Source organism: Pogona vitticeps, chromosome 4 (assembly GCF_051106095.1).
Source record: "Pogona vitticeps strain Pit_001003342236 chromosome 4, PviZW2.1, whole genome shotgun sequence".
In the NCBI taxonomy this organism is placed as follows: domain Eukaryota; kingdom Metazoa; phylum Chordata; class Lepidosauria; order Squamata; family Agamidae; genus Pogona; species Pogona vitticeps.
The window spans coordinates 198,198,203-198,223,120 of NC_135786.1; the positions used below are offsets into that span (position 1 = coordinate 198,198,203).

The following is a 24,918-nucleotide window of genomic DNA, read 5'->3' on the forward strand; positions in this document are numbered from 1 at the left end:
GGGGGTGGGGGCTCAGAAAACAATGGCAAAGGCCAAATGGGGTGCATATGCTTCCAGCTCACCATCACTTGGCTGGATGGCCATGAGCACTCTTGACTACTCTGAGCACTGAGTGGGTTTTTTCATGCATGTACTGTATTAGTTTTAATAGTTTCCTGGCATCCTTGGGAGTGAAACAGAGTGCATGTATTTAGTTATATAAATGTATAACTAAATATATTTTGATTGGGAACATACAAATATAGCTCTTTAAAATTATTTAGCATTTCAGAGGCATTGTATGTTATCCAACCTGGACAGAGATAATTTCTGTTGTCATCTAACCTAGGTAGGTGAAATAGTACTAAATGTGGGGGAAACTTTTTTTTTAATCCTGTCTTTAGGGAAACTGACATTTTTCCATTCTCAGAAGTAAAAATTGTATAGTCTAACAAGCCTGACATTCCATATTGGGGGTTTATTGTAAGGTAGTAAAACCAGATTTTATATCTCGTTTATTCCTACAACTTCTGATGTGCTTCCAAAAATGGTATTAAGGCAGCAGCTGAGGAAATTTTATGAGATAATGAAGCAGAACAGTTACTGAAAGCCATCTGCTCAGTTGTTTACAAACTTGCTTCAATACTTCAGAGGCAGTGGTAGAGTACGTGTCTAAACTTCACAAGCTGCACTAGGTAGAACTAAATGAAATGCGCCTGGGTTGGGCTGAGCTCGATCCCTCTCTGTGCAGTCTAAGCGGTTGCCAGGCAGGCCTGTTGGAAGCCAGCAGAAAGCACCACACAGAGGTGATTATGTGCCACCATCTGTCACGCTTCAAGCCTACCATACAGCATGGCTAATCAGCCTTGGCAGGATGATGGATGAACAGCAGCAGCTGCCAAAAGCCACTGTTGGCAAACAGTCCTGAAGTTAAGAACTTTTTCCCCTCTCTATTTTCCTCTCCAGGGTCCTGCTGCGTGTCCGCATGCTGTACTATCTGAGGCAAGAAGTTATAGGGGACCAAGCTGACAAGATCTTAGAGGGTGCTGACTCAAGGTTAGTGCATGTTCAGGATTATTTGTTTTTGTGTGCTCACTGTTATCTGTGATTGTTTATTTTTTATCAGAGGACTGTAAAGATTTAGGAATTTTGTATCTGTTCAAGCCACTATATGCATTGCATGTTTCTAAGTATTTGGAAGGCGGAAATACACTTTCACACATATATACATTTTTAATTTCTCAAGCAAAAAAATGTGGTATTAATTGTTTTTATGCAAAAGGTCATATTCTAATAATGTAAAGATTTAAAGAATGTGGATGTATATTAATAATATCGATAGCTTTGTTGTTTATAGTTTTTTTTTTTTTACTTCTTCCGGTATCTTAATTTCTTAAACAGTGTTTTAACTATTCAAGTCTGCCCTTATGGTGTTTTATATGAATACATTTAATATGTTTAAATGAAATATCTAACCTTCAAAAGTATTACCAAATATGTAATGCTTTTTATAGTGAGGTTGATATTTGGATTCCTGAGCCATTTCATGCTGAAGTTCCTACAGATTGGTGGGATAAGGAAGCTGATAAATCCCTTCTAATTGGTGTGTTCAAACATGGTAAGTAATGTTTCACTTTAAACAGAACTCCTTGGTAAAGCTTTCTGTGTATACCAATAATCAGTCATAATATTAGCAAGTATAGTTCCAAAGAATTGTTGGCTTCCACTTCCTTTTTTCCTTCTGCAATGAAAAAAAATCTATTTGAGTTGTAAATATCAGATGCTGTTTTTAAATGTTTGCAGAACATTTCAGAAGAAAACACTACTTTCTTGGCTGTAAATAACACAAACCATATTTGTTTAAATAATAGCCAAGTGGTATTATAGATCTCCATAAACTCTGCTTCCAGCGCTGTTTCAGTTGCTAACTTTGCCAGCCAGTGTCAAAGTGGACGGTGGGCTTAACCTCTGCTATTAATCTGTACAAGTGCCTCCTGGGCTTTGTTCCAAGCAATATTTCACAAATGTCAGTGCTGAGAACTCCCGGCTCCCTTGAGTGGGATGCAGCCTTGTTAACTTTGAAAGGCTGGGGATGCAGAGCTGGCATGATATATACAGTAAGCAATTCCTGATTATAATCCCAATTCCCTGGAGGTTGCAGAGGTATTCTCAGCAGCCCAGCCTGACTAAAGGGGAGAATGATGGCTTATAAAACCTTTCATGATTACAGTTTGGCTTGAGGCTCTACAGCAGTTAAGGACAGTGTGTTGTAGTACAAATCCTAATTGAATTGTGCTGTTCTGCCTATGTACAGCAGCTCTGTTTTGTGGGCTCAGCTGAGGCGAGTCTAGTCTAAAAATCATTTTCCTGTGGTGCACTGTTGGGATCTGCCATTTTCCATCTAGTCAACTTGGGCAGTAAAGAAAAGCAAACAGCAGTTTGAAAACCATGAAGGGAACAGTGTCATCTTGCTGACATGCATCACCCTAAACCAAATAAGACAGATTTGCTGGCCTTATGTATTTGCCAACGTATGCATTCACAGCCTAAAGTGCTGGTTTCAGTAGGGCCAGTACTACTAACGGGGTGTGGGGAGTGTGCTTCCTGTAAATAAATGTCAATGAGCTGACTAACAAGAAGCTTTCTGTATATCTTTAGCATGAATATTTCTCCTTTTATTTTATTTATTTCCATTGCTTTTTTGCTCACACACAACCTTGGAATTTGTATGACACATTATTTTGTTTTATTTTAAAATGACTGGAAAGAATTCAAGAAGAGTGGTCTTACTAGTTTTGCATCACTTGTAAAGGTAGTGTTCTGCCTGTATGGGTGTTGACTTTCCTCCACTCTTTCTTTGTGTAGGCTATGAGAAGTACAATTCCATGAGAGCAGACTCAACTCTATGTTTTCTGGAACGGGTTGGTATGCCTGATGCCAAGGCTATAGCTGCTGAACAGAGAGGGACAGATATATTAACAGATGGTGGTGAAGGGTAAGAAGGACCTTATAAAACTGTAATACATTTTATACCGTTATCATACATACTGACCTGGTGTCATCTATTGTATCGCATTTGTAGGCTCATATTGTAACAGTGTTTTCAAGCTAATATTTATGTTGAAGTAATTAAACAAATTAAGCTGAGACTCATTTTAATGGATAGATAATTAGATAATAATAGGTTATGAGTTCTTTTGCCTTTTGTTTTGTTTTGTTTAATAATTTGTCTTTGATCCTCAACATACTAGATAATAGGCATTTGGAAATATTTTTTTCTTTAGCTCTTAAGTCTTTGTCTGCATTATATTTTATGTAGAGGTGATTTTGATCGAGAAGATGAAGATCCAGAGTACAAACCAACTAGGACTCCATTCAAGGATGAAATTGATGTAAGGATCTTAACATGCTAGTATATAATTCTTTGTTGATGTAAAAGACATACATTAATCAGTCTTTAAAGTACAAATATGGTAATATGTATCATAATAAAAACACTTGTGCAGCAAAACAGCATTCTTAGTTTTTTGGAACATTGTCTGCTATTCTCAAAACTAAACTATTAAAAGTGCTACAGGACCTGTATTTTTTTTCCCAAAGGAATTTGCAAACTCACCTTCTGACAAGGAGGAATCCATCGATCTTCACACAAGTAAGATTTTATGCAAGCTGAGAATGAAGAGATGCTAACATAAATATTACATAAAATTGACAGCAGTACATTGGACTTTTTATGATTTTAAGATACTTTTGGATCTTTTTGGATCTTTGATAATTCTCTACTTAAAAGTATTTCTACTTCATATATACCTTATTGATTCTGAATATATAGTGTGACTTATGTAGCGGTACTACCAAGGTTATAACCATGTAGAGAGAGTCTAAATTGTTCATGAATGTATTAGTGAAAATGCATATTATAGAAGGTCCCTGTGTATAAAATCAATCAGGTACCTGTATTTGGTATAACTTTTTAGAATCCAGTTTCTCTAACAGAGTTGAGTGTTACCATCAAATTATTACATATGTTAGTTAGGAGTCAGTCCGTTCCTTTTGAGAATTTGTCTAACGCTTGGGAGCATTTCTATTCTGATTGTTAAAAATAATTTTGTTGTTCAGGTTTTTTTTTCATGTATGAAAAAGCAGGGCTGGTAGTTTAAGTTGTGAGTTGCCTGATATTTTGCTTGATAATATTATCTAGGCAAGCACAGTGAAAGCAATTCTGATTTTGGCCAACTCTACTGGCCTAACACTTCAACCTTGACTACTCGGTTGCGCCGCCTCATTACTGCCTATCAACGTAGCTATAAAAGGCAACAAATGAGGCAAGAGGCACTAATGAAGACTGACCGACGACGACGACGGCCTCGTGAAGAAGTGAGAGCACTAGAAGCTGAAAGAGAAGCTATAATAACAGAAAAACGTCAAAAGTAAGCTTTTTCAGGCTTGTCAAAAAAAAAAATCTGCTTCCAAGATGACTCGTTTTCTTTGAAATACAATCCTGTATCTGATATCAAACTAGAGTGTGAGAACTCTTAGAAGTATCTTGATGTATTAATCTTTTCCTTTTCCCAGATGGACAAGAAGAGAAGAAGCAGATTTTTATCGTGTTGTGTCTACTTTCGGGGTTATTTTTGACCCTATAAAACAACAATTTGATTGGAACCAGTTCAGAGCATTTGCTAGACTTGATAAAAAATCTGATGAAAGTTTGGAGAAATACTTCAGTTGTTTTGTAGCTATGTGCAGGCGAGTTTGTCGAATGCCACCAAAGCCAGAAGAAGGTAGGTTCCTCAATAGCCAAAACTTTAATAAATGGGATTTCTAAACACATGTTGACACTCGAAGGTTACAAGTGGAGAGACAAAAAGTGGATTTAAAAATATAACACTTTGCCTACATAATTTTCTACTGTCATACACAGTTTCCACTTCAGACATCAATGTAACCATTCACACTCTTCACATACAGTAATTTAATATATATATAACACCACCATCTCACCTGCCCTCATCAGCATGGCAAGGGTGAGGGAAGCACATATAGAGACATTGAGTAGAGGGCTTGCAGGGCATGCTCTGAGTTCCTACCATCCTTTCAGCGCTTGTATGTACACTGTAAATGCTTGTACAGAGCCACTGGAGAGTAACACTGGTATCCCCGGCTCTGCTACACCTCTTCCCACTAGCGACACTCAGGTCATTTGTAACTAGGCCTGGTGGTGACAAAATGTCTGAGTGTGCACAAACATGCTGTAGTGCTTTAGGAACCAACTCAGTAGCTTCTGAAGTCTTATATCAGTCAGCTGAAGCCTGATACCGTGCATTTCATAACAGAAGTTTAAGTAACTGTAGTTTACAGTTTTGTCCATTTTTTTCATTTGTTTGACTTATGTTGGTTGATTTTGATACCTTATACAACCATACAGATTATCCCAAAGGTTATCCAAAGTCATATATTTATATAAAGATAGATACAGAGATGTAGATGCACGTGTCTCTGACACACACATATTATGAAACCTCATATATTTTCAAAAGCAATCATAATACATACCTATTCGTCTCTCTCTCTCCCTTTTTTTTTCAGAACCCCCAGATCTTTCCACTGTGATTGAGCCAATCACTGAAGAACGTGCATCTCGGACCTTGTATCGAATAGAGCTCTTGCGGAAAGTCAGAGAACAGGTTCTTCATCACCCACAATTGGCGGAGAGGCTAAAACTGTGCCAGCCAAGCTTGGATCTGCCAGAATGGTGGGAATGTGGCAAACATGACAAAGATTTACTAATTGGAGCTGCTAAACATGGAGTCAGCAGGACAGATTATCATATTCTCAATGACCCAGAACTTTCCTTTCTTGATTCTCACAAAAACTTTGCTCAAAACAGAGGTGGAAATAATCTAAATGCTATAACTTTGTTAAATCCTCTGGGTGTTTGCTGTAGTCATGCAGCCTCTATTATTACATCCATGCCAGCACAAGATGAAAAATCTGTGGAACTAACTGAAATTAAACCAGAAGAATCTGAGAAGAGATCAGCCAAAGAAAAGGCTGAGGATAAGGAGGAAGAAGAGGCAACAGCTGTTGTAGTAAAAAGTGATAAGGAGGAATGTGATGCCGAGGCTGATCTTGGTCCTGTTAAATGTGAAATAAAAGACATAGAACTTTGTACAGAAGTAGATCCAAAATCTATTTCTGAGAAAGGCTCAGAAGATGATGACGAAGAAAAACTCGATGATGATGACAAATCAGAAGAGTCATCTCAACCTGAAGGTAATAGTGAAGAAATTATGAGTGAGTAAGAATAATTTTGAGCTACGTCCTGTAGTTCTTCACAGGTAGAATAGATGGTTGGGACCTGTTACATTTGTTCCATTGATTTGGCGGTTCTGCTGTAGTTGAAAATATTTATTGGAATTGGTCAGTTTAATGCATAGATCAAGATCTATGCATTTCTTCCAGCATATCAGTTGGGACTCCAAAGAATGAGATGTGCTTTATTTATTTTTTTAGCTCAAAAGAAATACTCATTTATAGGATTTCAACTTTTTTTTAACTTCCTGGCTTTAAAGAACACTTTATGTATTGACATATCTGCCAAAGAATTTCTACCCAAAAAGGACTCTGTTACAGAAAATTCTTTGGCATATTAGAAGAGCACTTGGCTTCATTACTGTGTTATCTGAACTGAGGGATCTTTTTGAATGCCAAGCATTGCCCTGTGGCTGCATATTGGAAGAAATATCAGTAGGTGTTGGTTTCCCAAAATATAGCTTGAAATCTACAATTTCACTTGCTCCTAAGAAATTAGGAACACCTACATTATACTATAAAAGTCTTCCAAATAATGGACCTAAACTGATGGGGAAAGCTATAATGCTAACTTACGTAAGGAAAAATAGAAGCACAAATGAACTAAAAGATGTTCAGCCCAGACACTACAATGAAAAATAACATAATAATCCCGTTTTGTTTACTTGAATATGCAGTAAGAATTCAAATGTGCAACAGTTTCCATTTTTGAGTTTTTATTTTGAGAATAAAAATGAATACCATACAGTCTTCTTCTAAGCCATGGTCATTGCCTATAATGATGTTGCAAGAAAGTTGGTCCTTTCCTTCAGGCAGCCCCTTGTTTTCGGCGGAAAATAAGTCAGACTGAGTCCGTATAACATTAACATGGGAACTTTTATTCGTCTCCTCTCCCGCCTGCACATCTTTAAATGGATTTAACGGTTTCAAACTTGGCAACAGGGCATTGTCAATAACATTTAAACTTTGGTCAAACTCCCAGGGAGTTACAGGCGGCGGATCCCACAAGATCCCCGCGGCTCCTTCTGAGGAGGAGGGAGACTCCTCATGGCACAAATGGTCCCACAGCACTTGTGTCGGTACCATCCTCTTTCGTCGGGACCTTCGTGCTCCTCAGCTGTCATCCAGGCACGTTCGCGTTGAATCTCTAGCTCTCTGGGCGCCACAATTACATTCCACTCCTTTACTAACTTGCGCAGGAAAGTCTCAGTCACAGTAGGTGGATCGGGCAACAAGCCACCTTCTTTCAAATGGGGAAAATCTCTTAACAACCCCTGGTAGCGAACCCTTTCAAAAGCTCTCTGTCTGTCCTCCCTCTTCTTCCTCTCATAAGCCTCCACCACTGAACTGAACCACACCACCCCCTCTTCGTTCTTATACCCCCCTCCAACTGTCACTTCAGACTCCTCCCACTCTTCGTCTGCCAAACACACTTCTATCTTCACCTCCCCCTCTTTCTCTTCTGTCTCCTTTCCCTTTTCTTCTTTACTTTCGCCACTATCTCGTTGACTCTTTATTTCATCCTCTTTTTCCACTTTTACTTCTGCGGACGGCACACTCTTATTCTCCACACCTTCACACGCCCCCCCGGAGGAGTGGGCCGTCCGCTTGTTGTCATCGCGCGCATCCCCTTCACCCTGTCGTGAAAAATAATCGGCATTAGCATGGTTACTTCCCTTTTTATATTTCACTTGGAATGCAAAAGGTTGTAAGCTCAAATACCATCGGGTCAAACGTGGGTTGGCGTCTTTCATTCTGTTCAACCATTGTAATGGGGCATGGTCGGTTACTAATGTAAAAGGCATTCCTAATAAATAATATTTTAAAGTCGTAATTGCCCATTTGGCCGCTAAGGCCTCTTTTTCAATTGTTGCATATTTCTGTTCTCTAGGTGTTAGTTTCTTACTTAAATACATAACAGGATATTCGATACCTTGTCTTTCTTGTGCCAAAACTGTTCCTATTCCCCTATCTGATGCATCTGTTTGTACAATAAATGGCAAGGAAAAATCAGGTGCGTATCTCTTAGGTAATTCATTCAAAACAGATCGCAGCTTGTCAAACGCTTCTTGTTCTTTCCTTCCCCAATTAATATACTTCTTTATTTTCTTCTTAGTAAGATCAGTTAAAGGAGCCGCAATTCCCGAAAAATTAGGCACGAATTGTCTATAATACCCTGCCAAACCTAAAAATTGTTGTACTTCTTTTTTGGTTTTGGGTATACGCCAATCAGATAATTTGTCAATCTTCTCTTCAGAGGGTTGTATCTCTCCTTTACTCACTACGTGACCCAAAAACTTTACTTTCTCTTGAGCTATTTTACATTTAGAAGGGTTTACAGTTAGTCCAGCTTTCCTTAATTCTTTCAATACTAACTTTATATGTCTTACATGTTCATCCCACGTGGGGCTGAAAATAAGAATGTCATCAATATATGCTCCTGCAAATCCTTCTACTGGTTCTAATACTTTGTCCATTAATCGTTGAAAAGTGGCTCCAGCACCATGTAATCCAAATGGCATTTTGTGGAATTGAAATAACCCCTTAGGGGTCACAAAAGCTGTCTTCTCCTTATCCTCGGCCCTCAAAGGAATCTGCCAGTAACCTTTAGTGAGATCTAACGAACTAAGATAAATAGCGCCCCCTAGTCTCTCTAACAAATCTTCTATGCGGGGCATGGGGTAAGCGTCAAATTTCGACACTTCATTTAATTTTCTGAAGTCAATACATAACCGGATTTTTCCATCGGGTTTAGGCACTACCACAGGGTAGCTTCTCCACGGGCTGTGTGAAGGTTCAATTATTCCTAACTTTAACATTTCTTCTACCTCTTTGTTGATTACTTCTTTCATGTGATATGGCCAGCTCCTACTTCCGCTACGCGTAACTACTCCTTCCTTGGTATTAATACGATGTTCGACTATTTGGGTTATGCCTGGTTTGGGAGAAAATATATCTTTAAATTCTTGCTCAATTAGCCTTATTTGTCTCACTTGTTGAGAATTCAAACAATCCCCTAAAGGGATTTCAGACTGGTCTGTTCTATACACTGAGGATTCAGGTCCTAAATCTTCTTCTATATCTTCGGCCCATAACACCTCCCTTTCATGCCATTCTTTTAAAAGGTTCACATGATATATTCCTGTCTTCTTTTTCTTATCTGGAGTCTTAATTTCATAATCTACCTTTCCTACTTGTCTAATTACTTCGTATGGACCTTGCCATCGTGCAAACAGCTTGGCATTTTCAGCGGGTAATAACAACAACACTTTTTGACCAGTTTGGAAGGATCTAGGTGAAACCCTTAAATCATATCTCCTTTTCTGCCCGACTTGTGCTTGTCCTAAATTTTCTTTCGCTATTTCAGACACCTTTCTTAAATGTTCTCTCATTTCAAGGACATGTTTTACTGTGATTTGAGAGTTGTCTGACCCACTCTCCCATTTTTCTTTTATTAAATCTAAAATTCCTCGGGGGTTCCAACCATATATCATCTCAAATGGCGAAAAGCCAGTGGATGCTTGTGGTACTTCTCTAACTGCAAACATGAGAGGAGCTACTAATAAGTGCCATCTGCGAGGTTTTTCCATTACTAACTTCCGCAACATCCCTTTCAGAGTCTTATTGAATCGCTCCACCAATCCATTTGTTTGAGGATGATAGACGGAAGTATGTACTGGATCTACATCCAATAATTTCCACATTTCTTTCAATGTTAAACTCATAAAATTACTCCCTTGGTCTGTTAATATTTCTTTAGGGAAACCTAACCGAGTAAACACCTGCATTAGCTCTCTCGCGATTACTTTGGCTGTAGTTGACCTCAAAGGTATTGCTTCTGGATATCTTGTTGCATAATCAATTAACACCAGAATATGAGTATGCCCTCCTGCAGACTTTGTAAGAGGTCCTACTATGTCAATTCCTATTCTGTCAAAGGGATGATCTACAAGAGGCATAGGCACCAAAGGGGCTCCTGGTCTAGGTTTCATTTGGGTCATCTGACATTCTTTACAAGTTCTACAGAATTGTTGTATTTCCTTTTGCATTCCCGGCCACCAAAACCTCTGAGATATTCGAGCTATCATTTTTTCATTAGCCAAATGACCTGCAGTAGGAATATCATGAGCTACTTTTAACACATCTTTCCTCCATTTCATTGGTACCACCAGTTGTTTTTCACCTTCCCGATTCACATGGTACAATAATCCCTCCTCCAGTTCAAATCCCTCCTGTCCCTGAATAATAGTCCCTGTGGGTTGCGCTTCTTTTAATACCTCTTGTAATGTAGGGTCATCTTGTTGCCACATCCTCGTTTGTTCCCTAGAAACTTCTTTTCCAAAATCAGTTTCGATCTGGCTTATTTCACATTCTCCAACCAAACCCTCTTTCTTGTTTAACAATTCACTAGCCCCTTCCCAATCACGTCCTAACAACATTTCCCTTGAAAGTCCCGGGGCTATCCCAACTTTCATTCTCCGACAATCATTCCCAATTTGCACGTTAGCCCAGACCGTCGCATATTTTTTCGAATCCCCATGGATGCATCTCACCGACACTTCATCTGTTACTTCGGTTCCTTCTAACTGACGCACCAACGTTTTACTGCATCCAGTATCTATTAATGCCCTCTTTTCGTGGCCGTTAACCAAAACCATCACCTCCCAATCTTCTCTTTCAGACCCCATCAATTTAATTGGTTCATTATTTTGGCCTACCCACGAACAATCCAGCCCAGGGCATTGCCGCCGAACATGGCCCGGGCGGCCACAGTCGAAACACACGGGCTTGCCATCTTTGCCCTCCTTCAATCCTGTGCCTGGCTCGAACAACCTCTGGTCGTATGTGATGGGTCGGGTCGGCTTAGGACGCATCGGCTCGAAGTTAGCGGGTCTGCCTCTGCCGATCGCGGAGAAAGACATCGGACCACGCGGTGTGTTGCTGCCTCCGGTCGCCATCTTGTCCGGTGGGCGTGCCTTGTCGGAGTTTCCGCCTGTGTACTCCTTACTTCCTTCTTCCGCCGCGCAATAATTCTCTATGAGGTGAATCGCCTCTTCTAACTTCTTCGGCCTATTTCTCTGAACCCAGCTCTTCATGTTGTTAGATAATGTTGAAATTAAATGTTCCATCACCACTGTCTCAATAATTTCGTCCTTTGTCTTATCTTCGGGTTTGATCCACCTAATCACGTTGGCCTTCATGCGCTGGCTTATTGGGCGCGGATGCATCCCATTTTTGAACCTCAACTCCCGGAACTTTTTTCTATAAGCTTCTTCAGTTAAGTTCAAAGTCTGTAAAATGGCGCCTTTCACTATTTCATACTGTGCGGCTTCTTGAACAGATAATGTGTCAATCACTTCTTGTAATACTCCTGTCAAACATGGAATTAAAATCAATGTCCACTGTTCTTTGGGCCACCCAGCCGCTGTGGCTACTCTTTCAAAAGTATGTAAATATGCCTCAGGGTCGTCTGTATTACTCATCTTCTGCATCCGTATGGGAGTTGGGTTGGCTACCCAGGGGTTCCTTGCCTCTTTCCACTCATTCTTAACCCTTTCTTCTCCTGAATTCAACTGCCATAACTGCCTTGTTAATAAAGTTTGTTGCTCGGCTAAATTTTCTATTAATTTCGCTTGATGCTGTATAGTCCGACGTAGCTCGCTCACCTCTTCATTCTCCGCCTTAGGGGCTGCCCCACGTTGGGCGCCACTGCAAGAAAGTTGGTCCTTTCCTTCAGGCAGCCCCTTGTTTTCGGCGGAAAATAAGTCAGACTGAGTCCGTATAACATTAACATGGGAACTTTTATTCGTCTCCTCTCCCACCTGCACATCTTTAAATGGATTTAACGGTTTCAAACTTGGCAACAGGCCATTGTCAATAACATTTAAACTTTGGTCAAACTCCCAGGGAGTTACAGGCGGCGGATCCCACAAGATCCCCGCGGCTCCTTCTGAGGAGGAGGGAGACTCCTCATGGCACAAATGGTCCCACAGCACTTGTGTCGGTACCATCCTCTTTCGTCGGGACCTTCGTGCTCCTCAGCTGTCATCCAGGCACGTTCGCGTTGAATCTCTAGCTCTCTGGGCGCCACAATTACATTCCACTCCTTTACTAACTTGCGCAGGAAAGTCTCAGTCACAGTAGGTGGATCGGGCAACAAGCCACCTTCTTTCAAATGGGGAAAATCTCTTAACAACCCCTGGTAGCGAACCCTTTCAAAAGCTCTCTGTCTGTCCTCCCTCTTCTTCCTCTCATAAGCCTCCACCACTGAACTGAACCACACCACCCCCTCTTCGTTCTTATACCCCCCTCCAACTGTCACTTCAGACTCCTCCCACTCTTCGTCTGCCAAACACACTTCTATCTTCACCTCCCCCTCTTTCTCTTCTGTCTCCTTTCCCTTTTCTTCTTTACTTTCGCCACTATCTCGTTGACTCTTTATTTCATCCTCTTTTTCCACTTTTACTTCTGCGGACGGCACACTCTTATTCTCCACACCTTCACAGATGTATAGTAAATTTCCAACAAAAGTCTAATCAAACTGCAGTGACATTATAAATAATACGAATCAAAAATGTCTTGCTTTTGTTAATTTTTAATGATTCGTATTTCTCAGCAGGAACGATTTCTCAGGGGAAGAATTTTGATGAAGAAAGCAACGCATCCCTGAGCACTGCAAGGGATGAAACACGTGATGGATTTTATCTGGAAGATGGAGATCCATCAGTAGCTCAGCTGCTTCATGAAAGAACATTTGCTTTTTCTTTTTGGCCTAAGGTTAGTTCTGAGTTGAGGGTTGGCTCTAAAGAGCTAAGAAGACACTCCTTCTGAAGATGGAAGTGCTTAATAGCGTAATTTATAATGTAGCGTTTTTCACACTGTTGGTCAGAGTCCCCTTAGTATGGCATGAGAGATCCTCAAGGGCTGTATGAAGGATTACCTCTTCAGCTGTCAGTAGCTACGTGTTTCCACATTTCCTCAGCTGAGAGCCTGCTTAGGGTCATACGAACCTTTTCAGTGTGACAGAAGGATAGAGAGGACATAATGCATTTTTGTTTCAGGCCTTCTTTTGCTGCTATTTCTGTGGCTTTGTGTCTGTCTTTCCTCTGTCCCAGGAAAGACATGTGATGTAACTTACTGAGAAAGTAACCATTGAGAACCTGCAGCTTTCCAGAGCAAATCTTAGAGAAGGGGGGGGGGCTGCAGAAGGAAGTGCCACCTTAGAAGCCTATACAGTGGGGTCTCGACTTAAGAACTTAATCCGTATTGGAAGGCAGTTCTCAGGTCGAAAAGTTCTTAAGTCGAATCTGCATTTCCCATAGGAATGCATTGAAAACCATTTAATCCGTATCTGCTCTTTTCGTCCATAAAAACTAATGGGAAGCTGCTATTCCGCCTTCTGCCACTACAGGGGGATATTTTTTTCTTTTTTTCCTTTTAACCTAAGATGACTTAGCTTTAAAAAAAAAGGGGGGGAAAGAGTTCGTAACTCGAATCTAAGTTCGTAAGTTGAGTCCATATATTCCTATGAGAGTGGTTCGTAAGTCAAAACGTTCGTATGTTGAGCCGTTCGTAAGTCGAGACCCCACTGTACATCTGTTTAGAGGTCGGTGTGCTGTTTCTTTGCTCTTGCCTTTATTTCAGGAGCAGAAAACAAAGCACAATAATGGGGAGAATTAAAAGTTCAAAACATTCAAAAGAAACTGGGTTTAGGAACCCTGTCCCCTCTCCAACTCCCAAAGCCAAGCCCCAGTGATACAGAAAAGAAGAATGTCAGCATTGTAGATACTTCTAGTGGCCAAAATCCTCTTTCCTAATTACCACACATTGTAACTTTTGAAAGAGAATCGTCCCAAGTTAAGAACTCACTGTAGACATCAGTTACATGCTGAGTTGTATGACTGACTCCATGTATAACTGCTAAAGTCTGTGGTGATTTCTTACATTGGAGCAATTCACCTCCAAAGGTTACACCATTTGTATCTCAAACAATTGTATGACAATTTTCTGGATGTTTCTTGAAACATTATTACTCATTTTATTTATATTCCAGCATTCTTCCAGTTCTTATATCCTGGTTAACTCAACATGAAATATAACTTGTAAGATCATTTAGAGAAAAATATAGGAGTATATGCTTTTGTGGTCTGAAGGAAAGGAAATCAGGTGATACTGTTGACCTACATGGGCCAAAACATTTTTTTAACTGGAGGCAGATTATAGTTGCATTAATTTCCTATAATCATAAATAACTCTACTAGACAATGATAATCATTTTACTTTTATTAGTGCTTAATAATGCAACAAAATGCTTTAGGAGAAAATGGGCGAAGGTTGCACAGCAGTGATATTGCAGTGCTAGTTCTATATACATCTCTGTTCCTGGTTTCAGTGGGTGCTGGAGAGAAATAAAGTAGTAACAGTCTTAAACTTCCTAATCACCATAACATAGCCATCTGGTGGGGGGTGGGGGACCTTGCTGTAATAGGCTTATTTCTGGGGAAAGCAAGTAGCCAGCTGCATCTGCCGACGTCTGCTTTTACACTGCTGTGTAGTTCAGAGCACTGAAGACCAAGTGCCTGTTCGCTAATCAATAGCTAATTTGGAAAGTTAATAATTATTTGGGATACATTTATATAACTTAAAAGTATTTTCAGTGGTATGTGTCCAGAAAATATGGTTTCAAGTTACAGTGGTAACTTGAAATGGCTTTTTGAATAATTCTAATAAATCAGTACTGTATAAGGCAGTGATCTGAAGAAGTTAGTAAAACAACAAATGAAACTGCCAACAGCAAAAAGAACATGTTCATAATGTCATTAACTGATATCTCAGGAAAATAAAATGGTATTCATTTGGCACCAAAATAATAAAATGGGTAGTTACCAAGCAAATATTCCTAGGGAAGTGATGCAACATTATTAAGTAATAAAATCAAAGATCCATTTAAGTATAGCATATTATTAAAACTGCCAATGATACTGTTCATTTAAGGTTCAAAGCACACTTCTTGGAGCAGTAGGATACATTTTGTATTTGCCTGTATTCTAAGTGGGCTAAACTGTAATTAGAATTTTTTAATGTACACGCTTCAGTGGAACCTGAAGTGATAATGGGCGTGGAATGAAAATTGACATTTATTAGATGTCCCTAGGTTGGTGCCCATTTCATAACATTGAACTTTATTAATAGTGACACTAATGAGGAACCACTTCCTGGGACAGAACTGCAGATGCAGCCTGTTGGCTCTGACATACCCAAGGCAAAGATGTTGAGTTACATGAATTTTATTACTATTACTCTAACTGATGCTCGTTTTTAGTATATATAAACAACACTGAAAGTACAGAAGATGTATTTTAACTAGAAAAGGCTTGTGTTCTTCATGATTCCCTTAAATTTAAAGGACAACTTTCTATTTCAAGTAACTTACGATATTGTTTTGATCTGGAATTTTACCTAAGTTTTCAGGCCATGCAGCCTGTTAAGCTGTATGCTAGCATGTGGTCTAACAAAGCTCAAATGGCTGCTTTTCACATGACATTCATTATGTATTTTCCTTTCTGCAGGATCGAGTAATGATCAACCGATTAGACAACATCTGTGAAGCAGTGTTGAAAGGGAAGTGGCCAATAAATAGACGCCAGCTGTTTGATTTCCAGGGTCTTATACCTGGTTATACACCAACAACTGTGGACAGCCCTCTACAGAAAAGGAGCTTTGCAGAACTTTCCATGGTTGGTCAAGCCAGCGTCGGTGGTAATGAAGATATCACCATCTCTCCTCAGTTATCTAAGGCATGTTCTACACAAGGGAATGCATCACAATGTTTAGTTTTTAAAGACAGGACTGTCTTCATGTAAATATCCAAAGGGCCAAATCCATAACAGCAGAAGTACCATAGCTATAAACCCAGTATATGATAAGGAAAAAGCAATTTTTTTGAAGATCCAAGATTTATGCACATTTTCCATTAGAGTAAAATATGTAAGTGCCATCCTTTGAACTAAACAAAATGGAACTAGTGGGATTTAGGTGTGTGTGTTTTTTTAAAAGACATTTAAGATTCTTCCACTATATTCTGTTTTAAGCGTCTTGTAATTAAAAATGTGCCAGAAAAAAAGTAAAAGTTATTTCACTACTTATACTAATGTATGTTAATTTTTCATTAGGAAGATGTGCTCAGTTTATCAGTTCCCCGACAAAGGAGGAGGAGAAGGAGGAAAATTGAAATTGAGGCTGAGAGGGCAGCCAAGAGAAGAAATCTCATGGAAATGGTTGCGCAGTTGCGAGAGTCGCAGGTTGTCTCCGAAAACGGACAAGAAAAAATTGTAGACTTATCAAAAGCCTCACGAGAGGCAACAAGTTCTACCTCAACTTTTCCAGCTGTCCCTTCAAAGTTTCTAGTACCTAATGTTTCCACACCAGTATCTGATGCCTTTAAAACTCAGATGGAGCTGCTACAAGCAGGTCTTTCACGCACACCCACAAGGCATCTGCTAAATGGTTCTTTAATTGATGTAGAGCCACCCATGAAAAGGAGGAGAGGAAGAAGAAAAAATGTAGAAGGGCTTGATCTGTTATTTATGAGCAACAAACGAGCATCATTGACAGCAGTAAGAAAGAAGACTTTTTGCTTGACATTCATTCTTTATTACACATTACAGGAGGCTCATCATCAAAGGGGCATTTTTATTCTGCATATATAAAATACGTTTTGTACTCTATATAAGTTTCTTATTCATATTCAGATCTGTGTGTTCTTACTAGAGTAAACAAAATGCTGGTTGATTTAACAGCTTGAAATAATAGAATAAAATATATTATTCTTTTCACCTACCTCTTCAAAACAAAATTAGTTATGAAAGAGGAATCCCATGTTACTTTGTACATCATGTGAGTTGGTTTCAGGCCGGTATAGCATAGTAACATAGAGTCCAAACTATCAAAGAAAAAAGCCAACTTTAAAATTACTACTAATAATACTTAGTCAAATTGAAATGTAGGGTCTGAAATAATTTTAAAATTTTGTTTTAATTGTGTTCACAAACTTATTCTATGATTCGCGAAGGCTTTCATGGCCGGGATCTAATGGTTGTTGTGGGTTTTTCGGGCTTCTTGGCCATGTTCTGAAAGTGGTTCTTCCTAACGTTTCGCCAGTCTCTGTGGCCGGCATCTTCAGAGGACAGCAAACAGTTTGCTGTCCTCTGAAGATGCCAGCCACAGAGACTGGCGAAACGTTAGGAAGAACCACTTTCAGAACACGGCCAAGAAGCCCGAAAAACCCACAACAACCATTATTCTATGATTCTTGAAAAAACCAAAAAACTATTCTAACTTATCTGATCTGCAGCTATAATTCCCTTAAAACGGAAGGTGGTTGTAGGTAAACAGCCTCAGATTAACCATCAAGCAAAATAAGCACATGCTTAAGGCATCAACGAGGGAAGGAAGCACCACAGAGATTTTTTCACTGATTTACCACAGACAATGGTGCAAGTGGTGCACCTTCCTTAACAAACCACATCCATCCAAATCCCTCAGTGCTCTCCGTCCCTCAAGAGCCCTGAGAAAACCATCTCCCTTCCCAAAACAATTATGAACCAATAAAAACTGAAAAGTATAAGGACTCACCTAGTGAGAAAACTCATGTTTTGAGTGAAATCAATCATAATTAATATTGCTTGTGGGTTTTTTTTTCTATTTTGAGAGGTTAGGTGGGGTTAAGGGTAAAAAGAACTGCTGGATTTTTAGACCTGTGACCTCTGCTGTATATGTGCAAGCCAAAAAAATAACAGCCACTGTTTAAAATGCCCCAAAAGGGGTTTTAACCTCTTGTTTGAACTTTTCAGTTTACAGATTCTGACAAAATCTGCTTACATTAATCAGAGTATTAAAGCACAAGATTTGGCTCGAAGCCAGTAATTTGATTGTATGTATGGTTTTGCTTATGATATGTGGGTTTTTTTTGCCACATGCTGTACAATTAAATTACTGCATTTTCACACATAGAATATGCACATTATATGGTTTTTTTTCCAAGCCGCTAGACTTGCCGCATGTTATATTTGTATGGGGCACCATAATCTTTTCTGTGCTTAGCGCCTCTAAAGATTTTATTTTATTTTATTTTATTTATTTATTTTATTTGTATCCCGCCTATCTAGCCACTTAAGGCCACTCTAGGCGGCTTACAGCAAGCATAATTACAATATAATTAAAACAATTTTAAGTAAGGGGAAAAACTTAGAGAAAGAATAAAAAAAAAGGAAAGGTCAGGAACTGGCTGAGGGGAAGGCCTGCCGGAAGATCCTAATCCAGCTCTGCAGGTACAACATTGAATATTGGTTGTGAGCCTTTGTGCATATACTGTAGGAAATAAATTTGTATAACTTCATTGTCAGGCATTCTTAAAATGGTGAATTTGGTCCAAACTTATTCATGGTTACACTTGACTAAAGATTTAGGTTGGTTTCAAGGTTCCCTCTAAGCTGCACAGACATGCAGCATTGTGCCTCCCTCTGTGAGGTGTTCCTCTCCTCCGCACACCCACAGCAAGTGTTTCCTAGCCCCTTTAGTTCTGGTCATAACAGAACCCCACGCGGGGGGGCAGAATCGCATGCACAAGGGGTGGAGCCCCATCCAGCAGGGCTGAAAATTAGAGGGAACATTGGAGGGTCTACTTCAAGTCTAGATCCAACCGACTGTACTTAAAGAGCCAACATATTATTCTACTCAAATTTGAATTCTCTCACTAAAATAAGCGGAGACATCATTATTACACTCAGAAAAGATTTAATCTGATTGAGTGAGAAGGGAAAGTGGTAGCTAGCATTCCATCTTCTCATTCTCCAAATGTGAATTACAGCAGCAAGAAGAGGACACAGCTTGGTATGCATGAAGGCCTTCCATGCAACTGGAAATCTTTAAAAATCAGGGTTCATGAGCACATGAAGAATTTTACATATTCAGGTTCAGCATTTTTGAACAGCCAAATAGGACTTTTATATCTTTAGGGTAGATTAATACATGAAAATGAAAAATTGTAGTTATTACACAATCAATATGCTAAGTATACAGATGGGTCCATCTTTAGTGCCTATTCAACAGCTAAGCTCAAAAGATAGTGATGCAGGAGAAGATCTGCCCATTTAGATTTTCAGTTGCCCTAGTGCAGCAGCAGGAAATTTATGGCTCTCTGTAGCTTAAAATAAAAGTGTCATGGCTCACCATTAGCCAGGCTTGCTGCATGTGATGGAAATTGGGACTCCCAACAGCATCTGGAAGGTCATTTCCACCTTAACCTGTGACAAGCTGGCTATTTATAACCCTCAGGTCTCATGGTACTTAACTTCTAGTTGTATACCCCTCTTAACGTGCTTTAATAGCTGGATAAGAGTACTCCAATTTTCATTTGTATGCTTCTAGAAGGCACTCCTATTTGTAGTGTCGTTCTGTTGAATGCTGATAGATTTATGAACTTTTTGCAGGAGGATGCAGAAGTGACCAAAGCATTTGATGAAGAAATGGAAACTCACCCACCAAGAAACATTCCATCTCCTGGACAACTGGATCCTGACACGCGAATCCCTGTCATTAATATAGAAGATGGGACCAGGCTGGTAGGAGAGGATGCTCCTAAAAACAAGGATTTAGTTGAATGGCTTAAATTGCATCCCACATACACTGTTGACATGCCACCTTATGTACCAGTAAGTTCCAGAAAAAAATTGGGGGGGGGGGGAATGGTTTGATAACTTTTAGGCTGACAACTAATGCTTTTTATCTAATAAAATTTCCAGAATTATTGTTTTTACTACTTTGTCATACACTGTAGTGCAGTGGTCCCCAACCTTTTCCCAACCGTGGACCGGTTGGGGGGGGGGTGCAGCATGCTCCCATTGGTGTGGTGTGCCCGCAGGGGGTGGAATGCGCTGTATGCATGCAGCAGCAGTCGCTGGGGCCCGCATGTGCGTGGCACGCTCACAGGGGGCTGCTCCCACATATGTGCATGGCACGCTTGCGGTGGGGCAGGAGATCTGTGTCTGTGGCCCGGTCCTGCCCAGGCTGCGGACCACTGCTGGGTCACAGACCGCAGATTGGGGACCCCTGCTGTAGTGTCCTTGTATTGTTTGGTCTGGAGACTTGTAAACATACATTTGTTCAGAAACTTTTCTTTGATCATTGCTCATTTGCTAATTTTGTAATTAGTAAAAATGAAGCATTTCATGTTATTTGTAATTTGTAAATTCTGATATAAGTAATGTATTGTTTCACCCAAATTGTGATGTGCGTTCTGAAATAAAATGTTATAAATGGGAAGCCGAAATGTCTAATGAGATTAATTATGTTTACAGTTGAAATGACAAAACTAGAAGTAATATATTGTTAATTTCCTTTTTGTTAGAAGAGTGCAGATGTACTATTTTCCCCATTTCAAAAGCCCAAGCAGAAACGGCACAGATGTCGAAATCCTAATAAACTGGATATAAACACCTTAACTGGAGAAGAGAGAGTTCCTGTGGTAAATAAGCGAAATGGCAAGAAGGTAATGTTTTGATTAGTTAGTTCTATGATTTTCAAAGTAGCAATTGAATTTTGGTATGGCTTTTTTTATGAGCAAATGTAGGCTTTCATAAGTTGACTTACTGGATCTTGTTAATTTATGTAGCATTTCATTTGAAATACTGTAGCTAGAAAGCAACTCTTCCTCATTGATAAGCCTAGTCTTCAAGCATAGGCAGTGCAGCAATTTGCTAAGATTGCCATGGCTCTAGAGTTATTGTATGAAACAGTAAGTTAGACTAGATGGCTTCTTCCCAATTCCATGATCATTCTGGATTTTGAGTTGCTAGATAACTACAATGTGGCAAATGTTTTCCACCATATATCACTCATTACTAATGTTTGAGTTGAATATATGCTAGATTGTTTTGATCATCAGCACTGTTAGTATTCTTATTTTGACAACCTGTATGAAAAACGCAGCATCAAGTTTTCTTTCTTTTGATGAAACAATTAAAATATTTTAATGAATTGGACCACCTAGGTGAGGGGCCAGAATGAGTTTGAATCTCCGCTGTGCCTCTCAGAGGAGGGGATAGCTGAAATTACCTGGAGTATGTGTGACTGATGGGGTTACATGTCTTGACTTCTGTGCAGCCTTGGGCAAGCTGAACAGTCCCAGAGCACCAGTAGAAGGAACCATGTCTTTAAACGTAGAAGAACCTAGGAGAAACACCTTAGTTACAATCAACCTAACAGTATCAGCAGCATTGTTGCTGTTTCCTTTCCTTTATTTATATATTTATTTATATTTAGATGGGTGGAGCTATGGCACCACCAATGAAGGACTTGCCAAGGTGGCTGGAAGAAAATCCTGAATTTGCTGTTGCTCCAGATTGGACTGACATTGTTAAGCAGTCGGTAAGAAGCTGCTATAGTTTGAAATAGGCTTTATTTGCTTGTTTTTTACTACTTGGGTAATGTAAGTATTTGTAGACTGAATGCTTTCAGAACTTGTGACTTAGCTCCCTGCTCCCCAGCTCTAGTGATGATAGTGGTTTAGCAACATACAGGGAGGAACATGTTTGATGGAAAGTTTTAATGTGCATCGTTAGTGTGCGACTGCTTTGTATTAAATGCAGGATTAATACATGCAAAATTAATTGTGGACTGAAACGTTCCATAGTCATAACAGATCGATGTCTGTAAGTAAACAAGCACTAGCAATAAAATGTGCTGTTTAGATATGTGTAAGTTTCTCCTTTTCCCCATATTTCAAGCATGTACTTGGAGAAGTCTATTTTGTCTACAAACATAAACCCAGTAACTCTAAAGTGAAATATCAGCAGGTGTAATTTCCCTAGCTTTTTTTAATGGCATGAGTAATAGGTCCATTCTTCTACAACTGATTTTTCTTTTGAAAACTTCCAAGCATCACCTGCTGCTTCTATATGCTCTTTACAATTGTTTTGTTTGATTGTTTGTGTTTCATGTTATTGAAAGTGACAACATGACACATGGGATATTGCTTGATTATTCCCAGAAATAAATTATACTGTTGTCTGAGGGAAAGCTTAAATGCTTGTTCTGATCAATTTTATTGTCTGCCCCTTGTCAGAAATAGGAAGAAATTACAATGTGTAAGGAAAACATTATTCACAGAACATCCTTTGTTTTACACACTTTTCTGTGTTATGGTTAGCTGCTCTGTGTTACATGCAGAGTCTCTACATACCCCATGAGCAGATGTATACTGGCATGGAATTTTCTTCCTTCTCCTATACAGGGTTTTGTTCCAGAATCTATGTTTGACCGTCTTCTCACAGGACCTGTTGTGCGGGAAGAGGGAGCAAGCAGAAGAGGGAGAAGGCCAAAAAGCGAAATTGCCAAAGCAGCTGCAGCAGCTGCTGCTGTAGCTTCAACTTCGGGAATTAACCCACTGCTAATGAACAGTCTGTTCGCTGGAATGGATCTCACAAGCCTTCAGAATTTACAGAACCTACAGTCTCTCCAGCTTGCAGGTCTCATGGGCTTTCCTCCAGGACTAGCGACAGCTGCTGCTGCTGGAGGTGATTCTAAGAATCCAGCTGCGATGCTGCCTCTGATGTTGCCAGGTATGGCAGGGTTACCCAATATGTTTGGACTAAGTGGATTGCTGAATAACCCAATAACAGCTGCTTCTGGAAACACCACTATGGCTTCCAGTCAAGGAGAAACTGAAGATGGCACTTCAAAAGTAGAAGAAAAGAAGACGGAGAGTGAAGAGGAGAATAAAGACTCTGAGAAAAGCACAGACACTGCTTCTGCTACTGACTCTGCAAATGGATCTGTCAGTGCAACTGCTGCTGCTGCAGCAGCAGCCACTGCCACTACCACAACCAGCACTGGATTGCCTGCCAACCCTCTGACTTTTAACCCTTTCCTACTGTCTACCATGGCACCTGGCCTGTTCTATCCATCTATGTTTCTACCTCCAGGACTGGGAGGATTGACACTACCTGGCTTCCCAGCATTAACAGGACTTCAGAATACAGTGGGCTCTAGTGAAGTAAAGGCTACTGATAAAACTGAAGGAGCTGCCTTTAAAGATGAAGAAAATCTAGAGGGCAGTGATGCAGAGGAAAGCCTTGATAAAACTGCAGATTCCTCCGCTTTAGAAGATGAAATAGCACAGGGTGAAGAATTAGACTCACTTGATGGGGGGGATGAAATAGAAAACAATGAAAATGATGAGTAAGCAGTACCAGTTACTGTTAAAGTGTTTTAAACTTTTGACAAGTGGTAGTCCTACTGTTTACACTCACAGTTAATGTCCATACTTAGTTTTTATAAGCTGTTCTGTAACATAGTGTAGCAAACAAAAAGTTCAAGTCATGTTATACAGATGTGTCAAAAGGTATCTTGGTCATTAAGTATTGTGCAGTGCATTATTTATTATCCCTAGGAGAGATGAAATTGAGAGGTGATCATGTCTTTTTAAGGAAATTGACATAATGCTCTGCTTTTTTTTCCTTTTGGTACCATTGGTATTATAAAAGCAGCAATTTGTAATAGAGTGGCACTAAATAGAAGGAAGTGCTGCTTAAAGGAAGTATGAAGTTATATATTTAATTTTTTATTTTTATTCTTTGCTGTGAAGGTCAAGATGAAATTTACCATACATATCATACTTGCGCATTATTTTAATTGTATGAGAATTCTCTCGTACATGTATACACACATACATACACACATATTCTCTGACAATCTCCATGTTAGTGTGAATGTCTCTCTGTCTTGAGACACAGCAATAATAAGGCAGCTGTTGAATGTGAAGAGTACCTTTTGGAAAATACCCACTGAAAAGGTTCTTGCAGGATAAAACTACAGTTAAATTGTCTCGTGATCTTGTAATGCACTGGTAAATCAAAAAAATTAAAATCAGGTACCTTTTTAAATTAAAGGACTTTGTTACTTTAGCCACAAAGCTAAACAGATTACCTCAACTCTAAACTAGCCTTGAAGTTTACAGACATGACTTTGTAAATGTATTTGTTTTTCTTTGTTGTGATGTCTTTTTAATTTTTTTCCCCTTGGAAACTGCTATCATGTAAGATAAGATGTAAATTGCTGCCAACTGTAGTAATGATGCTTTTAATAAAAGTGACTCATGATATACAGAGATGTGATTTATAAAATGTAGTGATTAGGGAAGTCACAACTGGTGGTTTTTTGTTTGTTTGTTTGTTTGATTGTTTGTTTTTTAATTCACAGTACAAGCAAATATATCACTGTGTCCCTCTGCCCCTTTTTGGCACTTTTAGAAAACTATATCTTATTTTACCACCTTTCTGATACCTAAATATCTTATTGCATTGGTAGTATGTGAGAAATATACGAGAAAATTCCTGAATTATATTCATATTATTCCATTCAGGCTAAAGCTTCAGAAAAAGTAAAACCCTGTGTTACTCCCTCAAAAGAGCTAGTGAGACTAGGAATACTTTCAAATGTGTTCAGTGTGTGATAAAGTGGTACATTAAAGAACAAAAGAGTAAAAGAGAAATGAGGCTTTGATAGGCACAATATCTAGGTCATTTATCCTTGGTTAATGGGTAGAAAAACACAATGCTTTAATTT

General features: G+C 39.4%; 1 protein-coding gene across 11 annotated transcripts in view; it reads left to right on the plus strand.

Moving 5' to 3' along the window:
- Window positions 1–24,454, plus strand: part of CHD7 (chromodomain helicase DNA binding protein 7) — a 195,854-nt gene extending 171,400 nt beyond the window's left edge. For 10 of the 11 annotated variants that reach the window (XM_072998969.2, XM_078393767.1, XM_072998966.2 and 7 more), the window contains 15 exons: window positions 946–1,035; window positions 1,494–1,597; window positions 2,845–2,974; window positions 3,299–3,371; window positions 3,580–3,631; window positions 4,181–4,409; window positions 4,555–4,763; window positions 5,569–6,255; window positions 12,911–13,071; window positions 15,864–16,095; window positions 16,471–16,910; window positions 19,785–20,006; window positions 20,702–20,842; window positions 21,616–21,720; window positions 22,586–24,454. In XM_072998969.2, the coding sequence (XP_072855070.2) occupies window positions 946–1,035; window positions 1,494–1,597; window positions 2,845–2,974; window positions 3,299–3,371; window positions 3,580–3,631; window positions 4,181–4,409; window positions 4,555–4,763; window positions 5,569–6,255; window positions 12,911–13,071; window positions 15,864–16,095; window positions 16,471–16,910; window positions 19,785–20,006; window positions 20,702–20,842; window positions 21,616–21,720; window positions 22,586–23,536 (3,826 nt within the window). In that variant the 3' untranslated portion in view covers window positions 23,537–24,454. The remainder of the gene's footprint in view (window positions 1–945; window positions 1,036–1,493; window positions 1,598–2,844; window positions 2,975–3,298; window positions 3,372–3,579; window positions 3,632–4,180; window positions 4,410–4,554; window positions 4,764–5,568; window positions 6,256–12,910; window positions 13,072–15,863; window positions 16,096–16,470; window positions 16,911–19,784; window positions 20,007–20,701; window positions 20,843–21,615; window positions 21,721–22,585) is intronic. The other variant, XM_072998971.2, reaches the window with a different exon arrangement.
- Window positions 24,455–24,918: the final 464 nt, after the last annotated feature.